Source organism: Garra rufa, chromosome 24 (genome assembly GCF_049309525.1).
Source record: "Garra rufa chromosome 24, GarRuf1.0, whole genome shotgun sequence".
Taxonomy (NCBI): Eukaryota; Metazoa; Chordata; class Actinopteri; order Cypriniformes; family Cyprinidae; genus Garra; species Garra rufa.
This window is the reverse complement of record NC_133384.1, coordinates 13,249,590-13,267,550: the sequence shown is the minus strand read 5'-3', so window position 1 is coordinate 13,267,550 and position 17,961 is coordinate 13,249,590. Positions and strand designations below refer to the sequence as shown.

The 17,961-nt window shown below is 35.8% G+C and overlaps 1 protein-coding gene across 1 annotated transcript in view; it reads right to left on the bottom strand.

Moving 5' to 3' along the window:
- The window catches only part of asap1b (ArfGAP with SH3 domain, ankyrin repeat and PH domain 1b), a 54,604-nt gene that overhangs the window by 1,360 nt on the left and 35,283 nt on the right, over positions 1 to 17,961 (bottom strand). The window contains exons 15-26 of the mRNA XM_073830541.1: positions 17,447 to 17,538; positions 17,155 to 17,341; positions 16,370 to 16,455; positions 13,521 to 13,636; positions 13,247 to 13,314; positions 12,166 to 12,273; positions 11,850 to 12,075; positions 9,752 to 9,913; positions 7,870 to 7,948; positions 7,463 to 7,521; positions 4,861 to 5,369; positions 4,638 to 4,760 (exon numbers count right to left, since the gene is read on the bottom strand). Of these exons, the coding sequence (XP_073686642.1) occupies positions 4,638 to 4,760; positions 4,861 to 5,369; positions 7,463 to 7,521; positions 7,870 to 7,948; positions 9,752 to 9,913; positions 11,850 to 12,075; positions 12,166 to 12,273; positions 13,247 to 13,314; positions 13,521 to 13,636; positions 16,370 to 16,455; positions 17,155 to 17,341; positions 17,447 to 17,538 (1,815 nt within the window). The remainder of the gene's footprint in view (positions 1 to 4,637; positions 4,761 to 4,860; positions 5,370 to 7,462; positions 7,522 to 7,869; positions 7,949 to 9,751; positions 9,914 to 11,849; positions 12,076 to 12,165; positions 12,274 to 13,246; positions 13,315 to 13,520; positions 13,637 to 16,369; positions 16,456 to 17,154; positions 17,342 to 17,446; positions 17,539 to 17,961) is intronic.

Here is a 17,961-nt window from a genome sequence, read left to right as displayed (position 1 = left end):
AGCCTATATATTTATGTACTGTAAGGGCTACGACAAGTGCGAATTTGGCCCTGCATTTGGACTGTAATATTATAGTTAATGTTTACCTTTTTAATAACTGTTTTTTTTCTATAACAAAAAAAAAAGTCTCAATTCCATAAAAAGTCAAGGTCTCATGGTCCCATGAAATTTTTTTTATAGATATATATATATATACAGTATCTCACAAAAGTGAGTACACCCCTCACGTTTCAGCAACCATCTTTTCAAGGGACAATACTATAGAAATTTAACTTGGATATATTTTAGAGTAGTCAATGTGCAGCTTGTATAGCAGTATAGATTTACTGTCCTCTGAAAATAACTCAACATACAGCCATTATTGTCAAAATAGCTGGCAACAAAAGTGAGTACACCCTAAGTGATAACCAGCAGTATGTTGTTTAACCATGCAAAGCCACATGTCCTATTCATCATGTTTATGTTTTTGTCTGCTTGACAGGACCATACAAAGTTTTGTATCTTGTATTAGAGCAGTTAAAATTAGGTGCTTTGAATACAATTCTCTCATACTGACAACTGGATGTTTAACATGGAATCTCATGGCAAAGAATTCTCTGAGGAATTGTTGCTCTCCACAAAGATGGCCAAGGCTATTAGATGTTCAGTAACACCCTGAAACCGAGTTACACTACAGTGGTCATACAGAGGTTTTCCAAGATGGGTTCCATTCGGAATAGGGCTTGCAAGGGTCGATTAATGAAGTTGAGCACTCGTTCTGTGCGTCATGTGCAGAACCTGGCTTTAAAGTGCTGCCAGCATTGCTTTAAAGGTTGCAGAAGTAGAAGGTCAGCTTGTCAGTGCTCAGACCATTGGCCATACACTGCAACAAGTCGGTTCGCATGGCCTCATCTGAAGCTGGCTCACACAGCTCTCACAAAAGCTATAAAGAAGCTATACAGAAGAAATAATTGTGTTACTTCAGAAAGTCTATTTGAACTTTAGAAGGACTATTTGAAGATTTCCAAGACATTGAAAGTTCATGAAGACAGCTGGCAGCCGTATTCCTTAGTTTAAAATGTGTTGTAGCAGAAAACCTTTTGAGGGTGTTGAAGAAAAAGCACAATATAAAATGTTTGATGAGAACAACTGAGGAAAAACCTGCAATGTACAGCCAAAGACTTTCAAGATGACCCAATGAAATATGGAAAAACATTTCAATGTAGAGCCTGGGCTGGAAAATTAAGGATTGTGCATTTAAGCGAAACGTTTGTATTTCTGTAGCTCTAATAAAGTCTGTCGCTTCATATAGAGATATAATTTATGTTTTAGCCTTTTCTTCAGAAGCATGGTTACGCACTTAATTTCACAATGCCAGTTTTCCTTGTTCTTATATGATTTTAATAACTGATCAACAAAAATATGTATTAAAAATTAAGATTAAAAATTATACAAAACGAAATTCGTTTAAGAAAGGATTTCCCACAAATAAAAACGTACGAAGTTGTCAAAAAATTGTGTCTGACCCTCTCAAATTCTCCCGCCGTAATGCAGTCCAATTCATACCACGTCCTTTATGACATTTACAAGTTGCACAAACTTCTTTCGTAATAAACAAATTAAACTTAAACAAAACAAATAATATTTACACAATGTAAAACAGAAAAAAAAATCTTAAATGGCTACAACAATATATATTGCTCTTTCTCTTTTCATTTGATCTGTTGTTTAAACTAATCTTTGCTGCTTTTTTGATCATTCTTTAAGTAAACATTTGCCCGTTTGCTGATTAAGTAAACTGTTTTAGACTTCCCCTTGAACTACACGCGAATGTCCTGTGTGTGTGTGTGTGTGTGTACCTGGTATTCATCACGTTGTGGGGACCAAATGTCCCCACAAGGATAGGAATACCAGTAGATTTTGACCTTGTGGGGACATTTCTCAGGTCCCCATGAGGAAACAGGCTTATAAATCATGCACAATGAGTTTTTTTGAGGAAGTAAAAGTGTGCACAATCTCCTGTGAGGGCTAGGTTTAGGTGTAGGGTAGGTGTAGGGCGATAGAAAGTACGGTTTGTACAGTATAAAAACCATTACGCCTATGGAATGTCCCCAAAAAACATGTAAACCCAACATGTGTGTGTGTCCGTGTGTGAGATACCTGCGAGTTGTCCGTGCAACGCAGCGCTGCACTTTTGCCCGGTTTCATTAAGGCTGGGTGAAAAATGGATTCTCCGATGCATCGCAATCCTCTTTTCAACGAGCTTGTGTTTTTTCCTGCATATGGCACGTGTGCGCGCTAGAGACGCAGCGGGCTTCATTGCACAGAATTTGCACTATGCGACACGTGCGCATTGTTTGACAGTGTGTGCTTCCACCCGCAGTGTTTTACTTTAGATATGCCTTCATTTCTGCCGTTTGTAATGCAGTACTATTAGATGCACAAAACTCGCGCACTGACAGACTTTCACTTTCTCTTTGTGTTTGTTCGTCCTAAAAAGCTCGATTGCGGATGCGGTTAAATGCACTTGCATTTTCGAATACTTTTATATGAAACTGATGTAAACACAACCAGTTATGTTTTCAGAGCAGGACAAAACATCTGATATATCGAAATAGATCGGTGCATTCATTGAAGCCCGTGAAAGCAGCCACTGTCATATGTTACTGTCAATTGTTTTAAAAAGTAGCCTGCTTATATAAAAAAGATTAAGTAAATTCTGCACGAAATTAATTTAATATAAAATCTAATTAAATTGAATCTTAATTTTAATATAAACAAAAAGCATAGAAACTGCAATTTTACATATTGTTAAAATGTAAAGATTCCCACCCCTTTACAATGAGCCTATTTGTAACATCAACTAAGATTTATGAAAGCTGTAGAATAGAAGTGTTGCTCCTTGTTAGAGTGTGTTAATTTCAACATTTACTGATATATTGTTAAATTTTGAAGTTTATTTTGTTAACATTAATGAACTATGAAATAACTTTAATGATCAATATATAATTATTTTTATTAATTTACAAAGTATGGTTTAATACTTTTTTAAAAACTAGTAGAGCACTATTTTAGTTGCCTTTCAGTATCAATTTTCAAAAACTATTGGTTAATTAATCGGTATCAGCCAGTGTGGTCCAACCTAGGTATCGGTAAAAACCAATATTGGTCGACCTCTAGTTTATTTAACCCTCTGTTTCGTAAAAGTAACAACATATTTTATTCAGAATTTTAGTTTTATGCACTTAAAAGTATCGAACGCAAAAACCGAAAAATCGCATCGCAATCGCAATATTTGTCAGAAAAACCGCAATTAGGTTTTTTCTCAAAATCGTGCAGCCCTAATTTGGGTAGACCTGTGGAGTTCTAGAAGAATGTTTTATGGAGTGATGTGACCAAACTGAAACGTTTTGGACCCATGGATCATTGGTATGTCTGGTACAAAAACAGGCAAAGCTTACAAGCAGAAGAACACCATCTCCACGGTCAAAGATTGAGATGACCTGGTCCTGTTATGGGGCTGTTTTACTGTTGCAGGAAGTTGAAATCATGACTGTATGAAGGACATCATGGATTCTTTGAAGTATCAGGCCATTTTGCCAAGAATTGTGATGCCTTTGGTCCAAAGACTGAAGCTAATGATCAATGGACTTTCCTGCATGACAATCATCCAAAAATATGCATCTAAATCCACTTATACTTGGTTCAGGGATCAGTCACAGAATGTTCTTGAGTGGCCTGTTGAATTTGAAAAAGCAGTGGCAAAGTGAAAATCAAAGATTATCAGTGATCTGAAAGCTTTTTCAGGTAAGTAGTGGGCCAAGATTGCAGTAGAGAGGTGACAGAAGCTTACAGGCAGTGTTTATTGGTGGTTTTAAAGAATAAAAGATTTTAAAAAAAGAATTACTCAAATGTGTATTAATCAACTTTCTCTAATAGTGTACTAATGCGTTTGTTGAATTGTTTTCACAAAATGTTCTCTGCAGCAAAATGTCTTGCAGGTCAAGGGGGTTAAATAATTTTGATTGCATGTACATATTAAGTTACTTGTTTCTGAATAAATAAAGCAGTAAATGTTTTCAAATTTTACGATTTTTGGTCAGTAGCTGTCCTACATGTAATGGTCAGAAGCTAGACTAAAATACATGGTGAATAAAAATCTCAAACAAGTTATGCAATTGATTGTATTTCAGTAGGAATGTTGGATTATGACTTTATTGTCCCAAACTACTTAATTTTTTGGTGTACTTAAAAATTATTGTTGTTTTAATCTTGATTTGTTATGAGTATTTGTAAAAACTTTTTTTGTTGTTGTTTTTTCGTTCTGGATCCTTTCCATCCATCTGAGGGCACTTCACTTACAGGATTTAATGCTCTGTTGTTAGACCATTTTAAGAATGTTAATTACCCAAATAAAAAGTTTAGTTTACTATCTCTGAAAAAAATAGCAGTAATTGATTCAAAAAAGTGTTGATAATAAGCCTGGGGATAGGAATGATCCTATTTATTAGACCTATTAAAAAAGGTTATTAACCATCCTTTTATTTCGCTCTAAGGATCTGGTACAACAAAATACTATCAGAATCTAGAATTTTAGATTTTTTTAATCTTATGCTTTGTTGCACATGCTTGAAAATTTGGTGTTTTGTTACACTTACCCACCACTCCTGGTCTTCTTCCCCGGTTACTATAATAACCTCACCCTCAACGAATGTGAGCTCATCATCATTATCTGCCTGACAATCATAGATAGTCTTCACCCTCCGCATTTTACTCTTTATCTGACAGAAAGCAAGACAAACAGTGTAAGATAGCTTGTTGAAAGCAGCTTGTTACATATTTCAATGTATTTTTCCAAAGCATCAGTAACCAAATCCTTACCGGATTTATTTTTCTGGGCAACGGTACTGGTGTCTCCTGTGCAGATGTTGGACTTCCATTGGTGTCTTCACTAGACTGCACAGGTTGAGGTGACAGTTCAGCTTGTTGGATGATTGTTGGAGTATCAGGTGGTTGGGGCTTGGGAGCCACTTCTCCAGGAGGAGGTTTGTGGAGGACCTCAGTGGTTACAGGTTTGGGTGGGGAGATGTCTGTCAGTTGAGGTTTGGGCGGGAGATCTTTCAGCAGAGGTTTAGGGGGTAGATCACCCAACTGGGGTTTAGGGGGAAGGTCAGATAGCTGCGGCTTTGGAGGCAACTCTCCTGGTTTAGGGGGTAATTCTGAAGGCTGTGGTTTGGGAGGTATATCTCCAGGCTGAGGTCTATCGGCTAACGGAACTTTCTGTGGGGTGTCTGAACTCTGCAGAACCTTCTGGAACAGGACAGGTTCAGGAGGCTGGTTGGTTTTATCCATAGATGGATGATGGATGGTGTCTATTTTACGCAGGGCAACTATTGAAAAACAAAATCATGTTAGAGGGTAGTTGTATGTTTTCTGTTTAATTTTTGATATACAGGTCTTTCTCAAAAAATTAGCATATTGTGATAAAGTTCATTATTTTCTGTAATGTACTGATAAACATTAGACTTTCATATATTTTAGATTCATTACACACAACTGAAGTAGTTCAAGCCTTTTATTGTTTTAATATTGATGATTTTGGCATACAGCTCATGAAAACCCAAAATTCCTATCTCAAAAAATTAGCATATCATGAAAAGGTTCTCTAAACGAGCTATTAACCTAATCATCTGAATCAACTAATTAACTCTAAACACCTGCAAAAGATTCCTGAGGCTTTTAAAAACTCCCAGCCTGGTTCATTACTCAAAACCGCAATCATGGGTAAGACTGCCGACCTGACTGCTGTCCAGAAGGGTAAGACACACAAAGAAATTTCTGAACGAATAGGCTGTTCCCAGAGTGCTGTATCAAGGCACCTCAGTGGGAAGTCTGTGGGAAGGAAAAAGTGTGGCAGAAAACGCTGCACAACGAGAAGAGGTGACCGGACCCTGAGGAAGATTGTGGAGAAGGACCGATTCCAGACCTTGGGGGACCTGCGGAAGCAGTGGAGTCTGGAGTAGAAACATCCAGAGCCACAGTGTACAGGCGTGTGCAGGAAATGGGCTACAGGTGCCGCATTCCCCAGGTCAAGCCACTTTTGAACCAGAAACAGCGGCAGAAGCGCCTGACCTGGGCTACAGAGAAGCAGCACTGGACTGATGCTCAGTGGTCCAAAGTACTTTTTTCGGATGAAAGCAAATTTTGCATGTCATTCGGAAATCAAGGTGCCAGAGTCTGGAGGAAGACTGGGGAGAGGGAAATGCCAAAATGCCTGAAGTCCAGTGTCAAGTACCCACAGTCAGTGATGGTCTGGGGTGCCATGTCAGCTGCTGGTGTTGGTCCACTGTGTTTTATCAAGGGCAGGGTCAATGCAGCTAGCTATCAGGAGATTTTGGAGCACTTCATGCTTCCATCTGCTGAAAAGCTTTATGGAGATGAAGATTTCATTTTTCAGCACGACCTGGCACCTGCTCACAGTGCCAAAACCACTGGTAAATGGTTTACTGACCATGGCATTACTGTGCTCAATTGGCTTGCCAACTCTCCTGACCTGAACCCCATAGAGAATCTGTGGGATATTGTGAAGAGAAAGTTGAGAGACGCAAGACCCAACACTCTGGATGAGCTTAAGGCCGCTATCGAAGCATCCTGGGCCTCCATAACACCTCAGCAGTGCCACAGGCTGATTGCCTCCATGCCACGAAGCAGTCATTTCTGCAAAAGGATTCCCGACCAAGTATTGAGTGCATAACTGAACATAATTATTTGAAGGTTGACTTTTTTGGTATTAAGAACACTTTTCTTTTATTGGTCGGATGAAATATGCTAATTTTTTGAGATAGGAATTTTGGGTTTTCATGAGCTGTATGCCAAAATCATCAATATTAAAACAACAAAAGGCTTGAACTACTTCAGTTGTGTGTAATGAATCTAAAATATATGAAAGTCTAATGTTTATCAGTACATTACAGAAAATAATGAACTTTATCACAATATGTTAATTTTTTGAAGAGGACCTGTAGTTATAGAGAATTTTAGTAAGCAAATATGAGGAAATATTTCCCTCGCTAACAAAATGTTGGGTCAGGATTAAATAGGCAGTAGAGCACACTAGAAAATAGGGTTTACAAAAAGTGTAAAAAGAATGTAAACGGCAAAAAAAGAATCGTTTTTGCTGAAATACTTGGAATTAAATGCTTTTGTTTTGTTTTTTAGAGATTTTTTTTAAAAAAGCTTCAAATCCCTACCACTGTACACTGGGGTTTGTAAGGGTATATTTTGTGATATGAAATATGATTTGAAATAGCTTCTCTAAGTTATACTGTACATCTAATTGTACTGTAATAATCGGTAGGAAAACATACACTGTCAGCTTAATACAAACTAAATTACCTAAATGAATTACTTAAAGGAATGTATTTTATTTCATCATACAGATGCACCACTGCAATATTCAAAAGCAGAAAGCATGTTCACCTACCCTTCTGAGGTAGTTTGGGAAGGACCCGTGGACCAAGTGTGGGCTTTGTGGTGTTGAGACTAGAAATAAGGAACATATGTAAGCCTCAAAGCAAAGTCTGATAATATCCTATTTACACGCTCTGTAAAACCAGTAATACTGTATAAACTGGAACTGTTTTGCATTCACAAATACCTGATGACAAAATGACATGGACATATTCAAATGAAACACAAAGGCCATGTATAAATTTGCAGTGTAAAGTTTGCTGACCTTTCTATTGCAAATATAGTTCCAAAAATAGTTCAAAGGTCTTGCTATATAAACACAGCAAAAGATTTCAATTTGCCTGTGTGAATTTAAGTCTGAATCAGTCTTGTTCGGGTTGTTTTATTTGCTACATTGAAACTTAAAGGATGTTGGTTCACCTTTGCTGTTGTGGGATACCCTCAAATCTGTTAGTTACAGGAGACATCTTGTTGGCAGGAGGCGGTGTTGAATCACTTCCTGGAATGTTGTACAGTGAACATTATACTGTGAAGTACTGTGAAATGTCATAACAAATTAAATAATACCCAGAACCCCTTGTATTAAGACTTATATAACTTATCATAATGTAAATTATGTCTCTTACTGAAATACGTATTAGAAACCCATTAAAGATGTACCTTTATATAATTAGAATTTATCATTTATACGATTAGAAGAGGAGAAAAGAATGCCGGTAGATGAAAAATCTTCCTAAAGACCCAAGTCTTTGCTTACAAACGGAACAGAAAAGAAACACTAGATGCTATCCTGGCATATAAACATCCTAACACTTGTCATTTCACTCAATAGCTGTGGCCGTTTAGACTTTTTTTGGGGAAAAAAAAAAAATTGTACAGAATGTGAATTTTTTTTTTATAACGTAAATCTTTCACGGTTCATGGTTTTCTACTACACATTTCAGTAAGAGACATAATTTCCATTATGTTATGCCATACAAGTCTTAATACCTGGTTCCCTTTAAATATATGTCCCTGATTTTAGAAAAACCTTCAGAGCCGCTAAAGTGACATTTGCAGTAAATTCTTTTGTGGGACTTTCACACTGCCAAAAAAAAAAAAAAAAAAAAAAGTTGCGGTCAGTAAGATTATTTAATGTTTTTGAAATTATTTTAGATGCATTTATTTGATCAAAATTAAACTATATACAATAATAATGTAAAATGTTGTTACAATTTAAAATATGTTTTTTTGCAATTAGACTTTACTATGATATTTTTACTATACTATACTTTACTATATATTACTATGATATTTTTACTATACTATACTTTACTATATATTTATTGTTACTGTAATGTCAAAGCTGAATTTTCAGCAGCCACTGCTATTATTCTACATGATCAGAAATCATTCTAATATTCAGATTTTGTTCTCAATAAACATTTCTTATTATTATCAATGTTGAAAATAGTTGTGATGCTCAAAATTTTTGTGGAAGCTGACATATGTTTTTAAAAACAAGAAAAAATACTGACCCCAAAACCTTTAAACTGTAGCCTTACGTAGAACTGTAGTGTACTGTAGTGTGCATTTAAGTATATGCAAATGTTTGGTGTGTACACATTAAAATCTCCAGAAATTCTTCCTGCAAATGTCACGTTATGGCTTTGTATAAACTCGACATAGTTATGGAAACTTTATTATGAATATTGTGCGGTGATACACCAGGCCATGCACAATAATGGTCAATAATGGCCATGCATCTCAAATTACACTATTATTTCAACCAACTATTAAATGTATATGGGTTATATCAAAACAAATCATATGATGGTACGATGCAATGCATTTAAGTATGTCTTTAACCCAGACCATTATTTTGCCATGCCTTTCTCTTTATCATTTCCCAAAATTGTAAGAAACATGCAAATCACTGGGGCAGGGTATAATGCAGAGGTCAAAAGGTTAGGGATGGGGTCATTAGGCTGAGCCTTTCATTGGCAATATTGTCCTCTCAATATTGGATTTCATAGTTAAAATGTATTAGAGTTCAACATGTAATGACACCACAGAATGAATGGAATGCAAATGCCTGGGGATGGTTAAAACGGGTAATCTGAAATTAGCCAAAAGACAATAATTTCTTGGTATAATTTAATTCAAAAGCAACTAAATTGGTGTTTCCATTGAAAATGTTGTATATAAATGGAAATATTAAATCCATTCTATGCAGATCTGTAAATTAAACCCTGTACAAAAATAAAAGCCAGACACATTAGTTTGTAATTCAACCTAGGGTTGTTGACTAAGTATAGCCCACCTTTACTGATCGGGGTGTGTGAGAGAGGGGTAGGGGGGTCGGATAGCGTGCGTTTGTGTCCAGGGGGAGGGGGCGGGGGCCTCTTCTTTGACAGGGTGGAACTGCCACTAGCAGGGGTCTGTGCGGCAGGGGTGGAGGGGGGCAGGTTCGACAAGGGTGGGGCTGGAGGGAAAACAAACATAAAACAAGAACATGCAGTGATGTCATGGGGAAGAATGGATATTGTCATTTAACATGGGTCTGTGGAAGATACAGGAGGATTGACGACAGGATAGAAACATAAGAAAATAAAGGGAAAGAATGAAATTGTGGGTAACCACTTGGACATTAAGACACCACAAAAAAGTCAAGAAAGATTAAATCTCATGGACGAGACTGAAAGTTTTGTGATTCAATGAAAGAGAAAATGAAAACACTATTCCTTTACTATTCACTATTTACTATTCTACATTACATATTTTTAAAAGACATTCAATAGCCAGTGAAAAGCTCAGTAAGAGAAGACCAGGAAAGGGATGAGACATAAGCAAATGCAGCAATTTTTCTTCAGCAAATTCTGTGCTTTAGCTGTCAAATTATCCATTTACTGAAAACTGATTAACTGTAGCAGATTCTTCAAGTGAAAAGGAAATATACTGAATCTGATTTGTCTGCTAGTAGCATAAACAGTAAAAACTAATTGTGACCATGATAACCATGTACTGTATAGTCCAAAACCACAAATGCAGGCTCTGTAAATATAAAGCATCAAGACACAAACCCAAATCCAATTTATCCACAACATGCTGTCTACTAACATTCTTTTATCTTGTCAGCATATGTATTCATCGCCTATGGTATTCCACCACCTATGATATTAATTTAACAATGTTACAATTTCTCTTTTTTTGTTATTTTGAATAAGAAATGTATGTCTAAAGTTTATTTTAATTTGTTCTTGATCATTTTTAAAATCATTTAGCTTCAAATCATTTATTTAGTTACACTACCATTCAAGAGTTTGGGATCGGTACGATTTTTTTTAAGTTTCTTATGCTCACCAAGGCTACATTTATTTGAAAAACAATACATTAAACTGAATATTGTGATATATTATTACAATTTAAAATAACTATTTTCTATTTTAATACATTTTCAAATACAATTTCTTCCTGTGATGGCAAAGCTGAATATTTAGCAGCCATTACTCCAGGTCTTCACTGTCACCTGATCCTTCAGAAATCATTCTAATATGCTGATTTGGTTCTCAAGAAACATTTTTTTTTATTATTACTAATGTTGAGTTCTGCTGCTTAATACTTTTGTGGAAATACTTTTTTCAGGATTCTTTAACAAATAGAAAGTTTAAAAGAACAGCATTTATTTGAAATAGGCATCTTTTGTATTACAATTGATGTATTTATTGTCACTTTTGATGAATTTAATGCCCTTGCTATTTAAAAGTATTAATTTCTTTAAAAAAAAAAATCATACCGCCCCTTAATGTTTTGAATGGTGTACTTTTACATAAAAAGATTTAGTTCAATGTGATGCAGCAGCTTTCAGTTTCAGACACAGCAGTACGATCACAGAATCTGGTCATTACATAAATTAAATAAGAAGGAGAGGTTTATCCAAATAATAATAATTAAAAAAAAGATAGTCACTGATGTATGGTCGAGTGCTAGCCAGAGTAGCATAGTGGGAATGAGAGCCAAGGAAAGCCAGATGAGGAGCTGCAAGAGATAAGAAAAATAGAAAAATACAGAGAGAGCACGAAGAAAAAGATGGAAAAACACTGGGAGATATTTTACATAGGTTTGCCTATTAATACTATGACTTATCAGAAAGTTAAACCATAAACAAAAATATCAAATGGAAAAGTAAACACAGCTGGAGTCTGTGCAAAGCAATACAAAGGTTGTTAAGGTTGTTACAGTTTAGCTTTTTGGGTTTACTGTACAGGTTTTAAGCTAAAGTTACAGCTAAGAGATGGATTAATACATTCATAAATAGCTTTTATGAATATAAATAGAATTTATAACTACGTAAGATTGGTTAGAACAAATATTATGCTCAAGTTGGTGGTTTTCAATTGGCTTTTGGGTTTCTGGGTTACCTTTTCCTGCATTCCTAGGAGGCAGAGGTGGGGCATCTGAAACTGGAGAGGACGGGCAGTCGGTAGAAACGCTGTACATCTGATTGGAGAGTGCAGTGTATGAGAGGCGCTGCTTATCACGCTGGCCAGGGAAACCAGGCAGAGAGAGCTTGTCATGAGGAGAGAGACTGTATGAGTGACAGAAACTCTGCGGCCGGGGAGAACGATCCTTCTTAATGGGACTGGGCTGGGAATGAGAAACATTGAGAAACTCATTCAGTCTGTGAGTCGCAGAAGTTTGGATATTTTAAAATAGCTTCAAGGATTAATGTGTTACTTTGTCATCCAGATCATCATCACTCTCGTCAAGCTCTTCCAGTCTTAGATTCCATTCATATTCCACATGGACTTTAAGATTAAATTTTCCTGCAGAGGCTTGTACCAGCTGAAGCACACACATATGCAAATATGAGTCAGATCTTTAAAGTCAACTACATCTTAACACCCTGGGGCCTTTGCTGCCCCCTGTCGTTCTTAGATCATGAAGGACATGTATTCAGAGCTGTTAAAGTATTAGTTCAGTTCCAGTTGATTTGTTTTTTGAGGGAAACTTTCAGGAATTTTCTCCATATAGTGGACTTCTATGGTGCCTGCGAGTCTTCCAAAATGCAGTTTAAATGCAACTTCAAAGGGCTCTAAGAAGGGTCTTATCTAGCAAAACAACTGGTTATTTTCTAAAAAAAAAAAAAAAAAAAAAAGAAAGAAAAAAAAAATTACAATTTATACATTTTTTAACCAGAAATCCTCGTCTTTCTAGCTCTGCAATGCGCATGCATATTCTGTGCACTCAGGTTCAAGACAGTTATCATCCTACATCACTGCAGAAGTACCGATCCAGTGTTTACAAAGTGAAAATGCAAAGGAGGTCAAACGCCCTTTACAAAAAATAGTAAAACAGCGGTGTAGGGCAATTTTGAAGTTGGAGGAGAAAATGAGATGGGAGGTTTTTGACATACCCTAACTGTCACTGAGTGCACAGAGTACGCATGTGCATCGCAGAGCTAGATAAGACAAGCATCTGTGGTTAAAAAGTGTATAAATTGTCTTTTTTTTTTTTTTTTTAGAACATAACCAATCGTTTTGCTAGATCCTTCTTTAGAGTCCTTTGAAGCTGCATTTAAACTGCATTTTGGAAGTTCAAACTCACAGACACCATAGAAGTCTATTATACGGAGAAAATTCCTGAAATATTTTCCTCAAAAAACTAAATTTCTTTATGACTGAAGAAAGAAAGACATGAACATCTTGGATGACAAGGAGGTGAGTAAATTATCTGTAATTTTTTGTTCTGGAAGTTAACTAATCCTTTAAGACTTTCCAAAAGAAAAATTATATCATTTGACCCACAAGTTACTCACCGTTTCCTCACACTGAATGATCTTCATCCGCCTGGCCACATCCAGAGCCGTTTCTCCATTCTGATTGGCTAAAACATAAGGTCACATGTTAAACAGAAATCTTAATTTTAGCTTAATTTTTTATTTTAAAAGACAATAATCCATATGGTACTGATATATTGTGCATATCTATAAGTATGCATATAATTAAGCATATTATAAAAGCATAAAGAGTATATTTGGTGAAAACTAAAGATGTAAATCTGGTAAAACAGCAAATGCATGTGGAACTCACTGATATCAGTAGCTGGTTTGCCTCTAAGAAGTAGTTTGAGGCATTCATGTTTCTCATACAGGCAACAGTAGTGCAGGGCAGTGTTTCCCCTCTCCGTCTGTTTATCCAGATTCCCACTGGAGACAGAGACATGAGGAATCAAATGTGTCTTGATCTTCTGACATATAAGTTTATTGTACTAAAAACTTAAAAACACAGTGTAAGTGTTAGAACTCTAAACTTCCTACATAAAGCAAAATAACCATGTACTGTATTAAAACTAACCTGCATCAATTTTGGCACCAATATGTATTTTGTGGTACTGTTAACATGATTAGAGCATACATCTCCAAAGTGCTCTTTATTGTAATTCAAATCTTTAATTGGGGCTGACATTAACAAGATTTTCACACTTAATGAGCCACTTCACACTTTTGAATTTGGGTCAGCAGTGACTAAACGGCACACATGGGGAGAGAGCAAGTGAATGACCCAGTTCTGTTTACCTAGTGGGAATCACAGCAAAGGAAAAAAACAGGCTACATATCTAAACCAGAATATCCCGCTCTCTGAAAAACAAATTCATATATTTCTGTGACCCAGATTGAAGTTAAGCTTGAATATTTTCTGTAGTGATTACTAATACACTGTACAAATCAGGGTCTAAGTTCTACATTTCTAATTACTAATAGGATAGTGTTATTTTCCATGTTTGAACACAACACTTTTGCCCAATATGACAGTATCAGTGCTCATTGGATTCTTAACGATTCAATTAGTGTGTCAAACATATTTCTGTGAGCTGTCAGTAAATATTTGAATGTCCAGCAATAAATACATTAAAAAATGTTTTATATTATGTGTTAAAATAGTACATTACTACAATGGTTAAAAAGAGCATCTGTGTTTTCAATCACTTCAAAACTATAAAACATTAACGCTCATAACACAACTGCATGTCAGCAGATTCACTATGTGTTAGTAGTAGTTGCCAAGTGCATGGTTTTCCCGCAAAATTGGGCTACTTTACCAATGTTGCTGTGGGTTGTTTTCATGTCCGTGGGTTACAGTGACCCCAATAACGCAAAATTTAGCCCACCAAAAAACATGTATTTTATCCCCGGAAACCCGATTTTTAATGAGAGACCCCCCTCAAAACACAATTGGGCTACCTTCCTTTTGAGTAGGAATTGGGCAGGTTTTGTTGTGAAAACCTGACAACTCTGGTTAGTAGACTGTCAGCTCCCAGAATAAAATAAAAAGTAATTTGCCACAATACTGGAAAAACAATAAGAAAAAAATTCTTAATGTTTAGCAAATACAGTTGAAGTTTATAAAATAATAATAGCTGAATTTATAAAAATGACCCAGTTCAAAAGTTTACATCCCCTTGAGTCTTAAACCTGTGTTCTTACCTGAATGATCCACAGCTGTGTTTTTTTGTTTAGTGATAGTTGTTCATGAGTCCCTTGTTTGTCCTGAACAGTTAAACTGTCTTCTGTTTTCCAGAAAAATCCTTCAGGTCCCACAAATTCTTTGGTTTTCCAACATGTTTGTGTATTTGAACCCTTTTTCTAACAATGACTGTATGATTTTGAGATCCATCTTTTCACACTGAGGACAACTGAGGGACTCATATGCAACAGGGGATTCTAAAAGGTAAAATATTGGCCTCAACTGTATCAAAGACTGATTAACACAACCGGTGAATGTGGGGACCACTGGAGATTCATTGTTATATTTTCCTTTCACATACAGTACACTACAGTTGAAAGGGTTTGGAATCAGTAAAAACTTTTTGAAATAAAGAAATGAATGTATTTATTCAGCAAAAAAATGACAGTAAAAGCTTTTACATTGTTACAAATCAATAATAATAATAATAAGTCTTTCTTTTGAATTTTGAAAAAAAAAGTATCACTGTTTCTGTAAAAACATTAAGCAGCACAACTGTGTTCAACCTCAATAATAATAAAAAAAAATGTTTCTTGAGCACCAAATCAGCAAATCAGAATGAATTCTGAAGGATCATTTCACTATGAAGACTGGAGTAACGACAGCTGAAAATTCAGCTTTGCCATCAGAAATTAATTACATTTTAAAATATTATAAGAAAGATTGACACAATTTTAAATTGTAATAATATTTCACAATCGTGCACTTCTTACTTTTTTATGGAAATAAAGTGTTAACAGGGAAAAAACACCACTTAAAAAAAACATTTTAAACATGTCTATATCAATATTAATATCATATACTACATACTAATCACAACTGCAACTATACGGAAATTGCGGAAACATGATTTCACCTAATATTAAATTTATCACAGTGAAAATTTGCCATGGAATAAACTTGGAGTGATATCTTTTAAATGTAATCAAGGACTGGAGAATGGAAAACCTGGGGTAGTGTTAGCCATGATGATAATGTAGAAAATTCTGGGTTGGATTTATTTCCCTTATGCTGTTATATTTCTCCTAAGTCACCCTTCAATGCAAACCTGGAATTGTTTCATGTGTTCCAGTTCTCAAGGAAATCAAATTATGATTATTTACTAGGATGTGAGCCAAGTATAGTTCTGGCTCAGGCATGACCTGATCTTCTACTGCTGTTATGTAACTTTAATCCACACAGCAGAGAGCAAATTGAGCTAAAGTTGAACTTAAATTACTCCATTATCTGCATAATAATCCCCTCAAAAGGTCTGGTGCTTGTACATGAACACCTGCCATCCTTTAAAAAAACATTAAAAACACAGTGATCGCCTAAAATGAATCTTAAGGATCATTCACTGCAAATATTGATAATCAAAACAAGGCCAGGAGTGTATTCTCCCAGGTTTGTGGTAATAGGCTGGTGTTCCATACCTGTTCTGGACAAGGAAGTCGACCAGGTGCAGTGAGGTGTGGTCAGCTGTCTTCACGGCGTAGTGCAATGCAGTCTCTCCTCCTTCCTATAACACAGAAGCAGAAGCTTATTTTTCGACCAAATAAGATAAACGCAGCCTTGGTAAGCATAAGATACTTTTTTAAAAAGACTGACCACAAACCTTTTAATAGTAATGTATGTATATTGTAACTTGAATTGTGCTATGTAATGTGTTGATGAAAATTCACTAAAATATATGCCTAATAGTATCTCTGACATGGACAGGTTTCAACAAAAGATAAACCAAAATCAGATGATGCTCGGGCCAGAGGCTACACCATAAAAAGCGAAATAGAGATCTTTTTAGATAGAGAATGTTTTTGTGACTGCACCGACTCAGAAGCAGCTGTTCATCTCTGAGTTAGTGGCAGCATTATCAAAGTCATTAGCTGATAGAACGAAGGGTCTCTCAGTGCAGAAAACTGGGAGAAGATCAAGGGAGAGGATTCAAATCACGTTCAGCATGTCTGCTTTCAGATATTCACCAGACCTCAATATCTGAGCTCATCAAAGACTCTGATGTGCATGGGTCATCCATCATGTCATGTGGTAGTCTGGTTGTACATACACTCGGAACCCGTGGACCTACTTTCTCCTCCTAGAATACTTGGTATGTTTCCTTTCAGGGGTCACACACTTTTTATGAAAAAGTAAGCCTATTTTCCCACTGTCCTAGTTACTACGCCTTTAATGATTAATTTGACTTTTAGATGCTGTTGCTTACCTGTCCTCCTTCAGGTAGTGGTTCCATAAGCTCTACCCCCTCAGCATACACCTGGATGAGAGCTAGCAGGTCATGTGACCTGACAGCTTCAAATAGCTCACTCATCTTGGCTGCTGCTGAGCTGCAGGTTTTTCTTGCAAACTTATGATCTACATACTTAGCATTGATAAACTCTTTACGAGCAGTCCTAAGATCAACATAAAGAGATGGAAATAAAACAGGGATTTAAAATTAACATCCAAAACATTACAAAATATTTTGAATCAATTTAATGTTCACCATGCATACTTACATGTCACTACCAGGAGTTGGTTTGGGAGAGGGGCAAGGAAGATTTCCCTCCAATATTTCATTAAAACTACTGTTTCCCACATTCTTGGCCAGCTGAAAGCAAAGAATAGAAGAAAACAAAATGAAATAAATTATTTGTTTAAATTATAATATATCCAATCCTTAAAAATCTGACTAAATGGATGAATAATAATGACATATGTAGACGCCCATGGGTCCAATGAACTGATCCCAAATTTTTAACTTGAAATATGATTTTATTCTTATACTAAATGGTTGGGTCCCTGACCATTTTATTGTTAAAAAAAAAAGTCTAAAACTGTTTTTGTTTTTATTGATGCATTTACATTTGGTTTTGATTCTTCTTGCATTGCAAAACCTTTAAACCATTAAAATAAAAATAATGCTTGCTATTATAGTTTTTCTTTTAAAAATATTTTAAATGAACACATCTTAGTTACATTTTCAGTAATTAAGCTGATTAATCTGATTTATTATTTTTTATTTAGTTTTAAT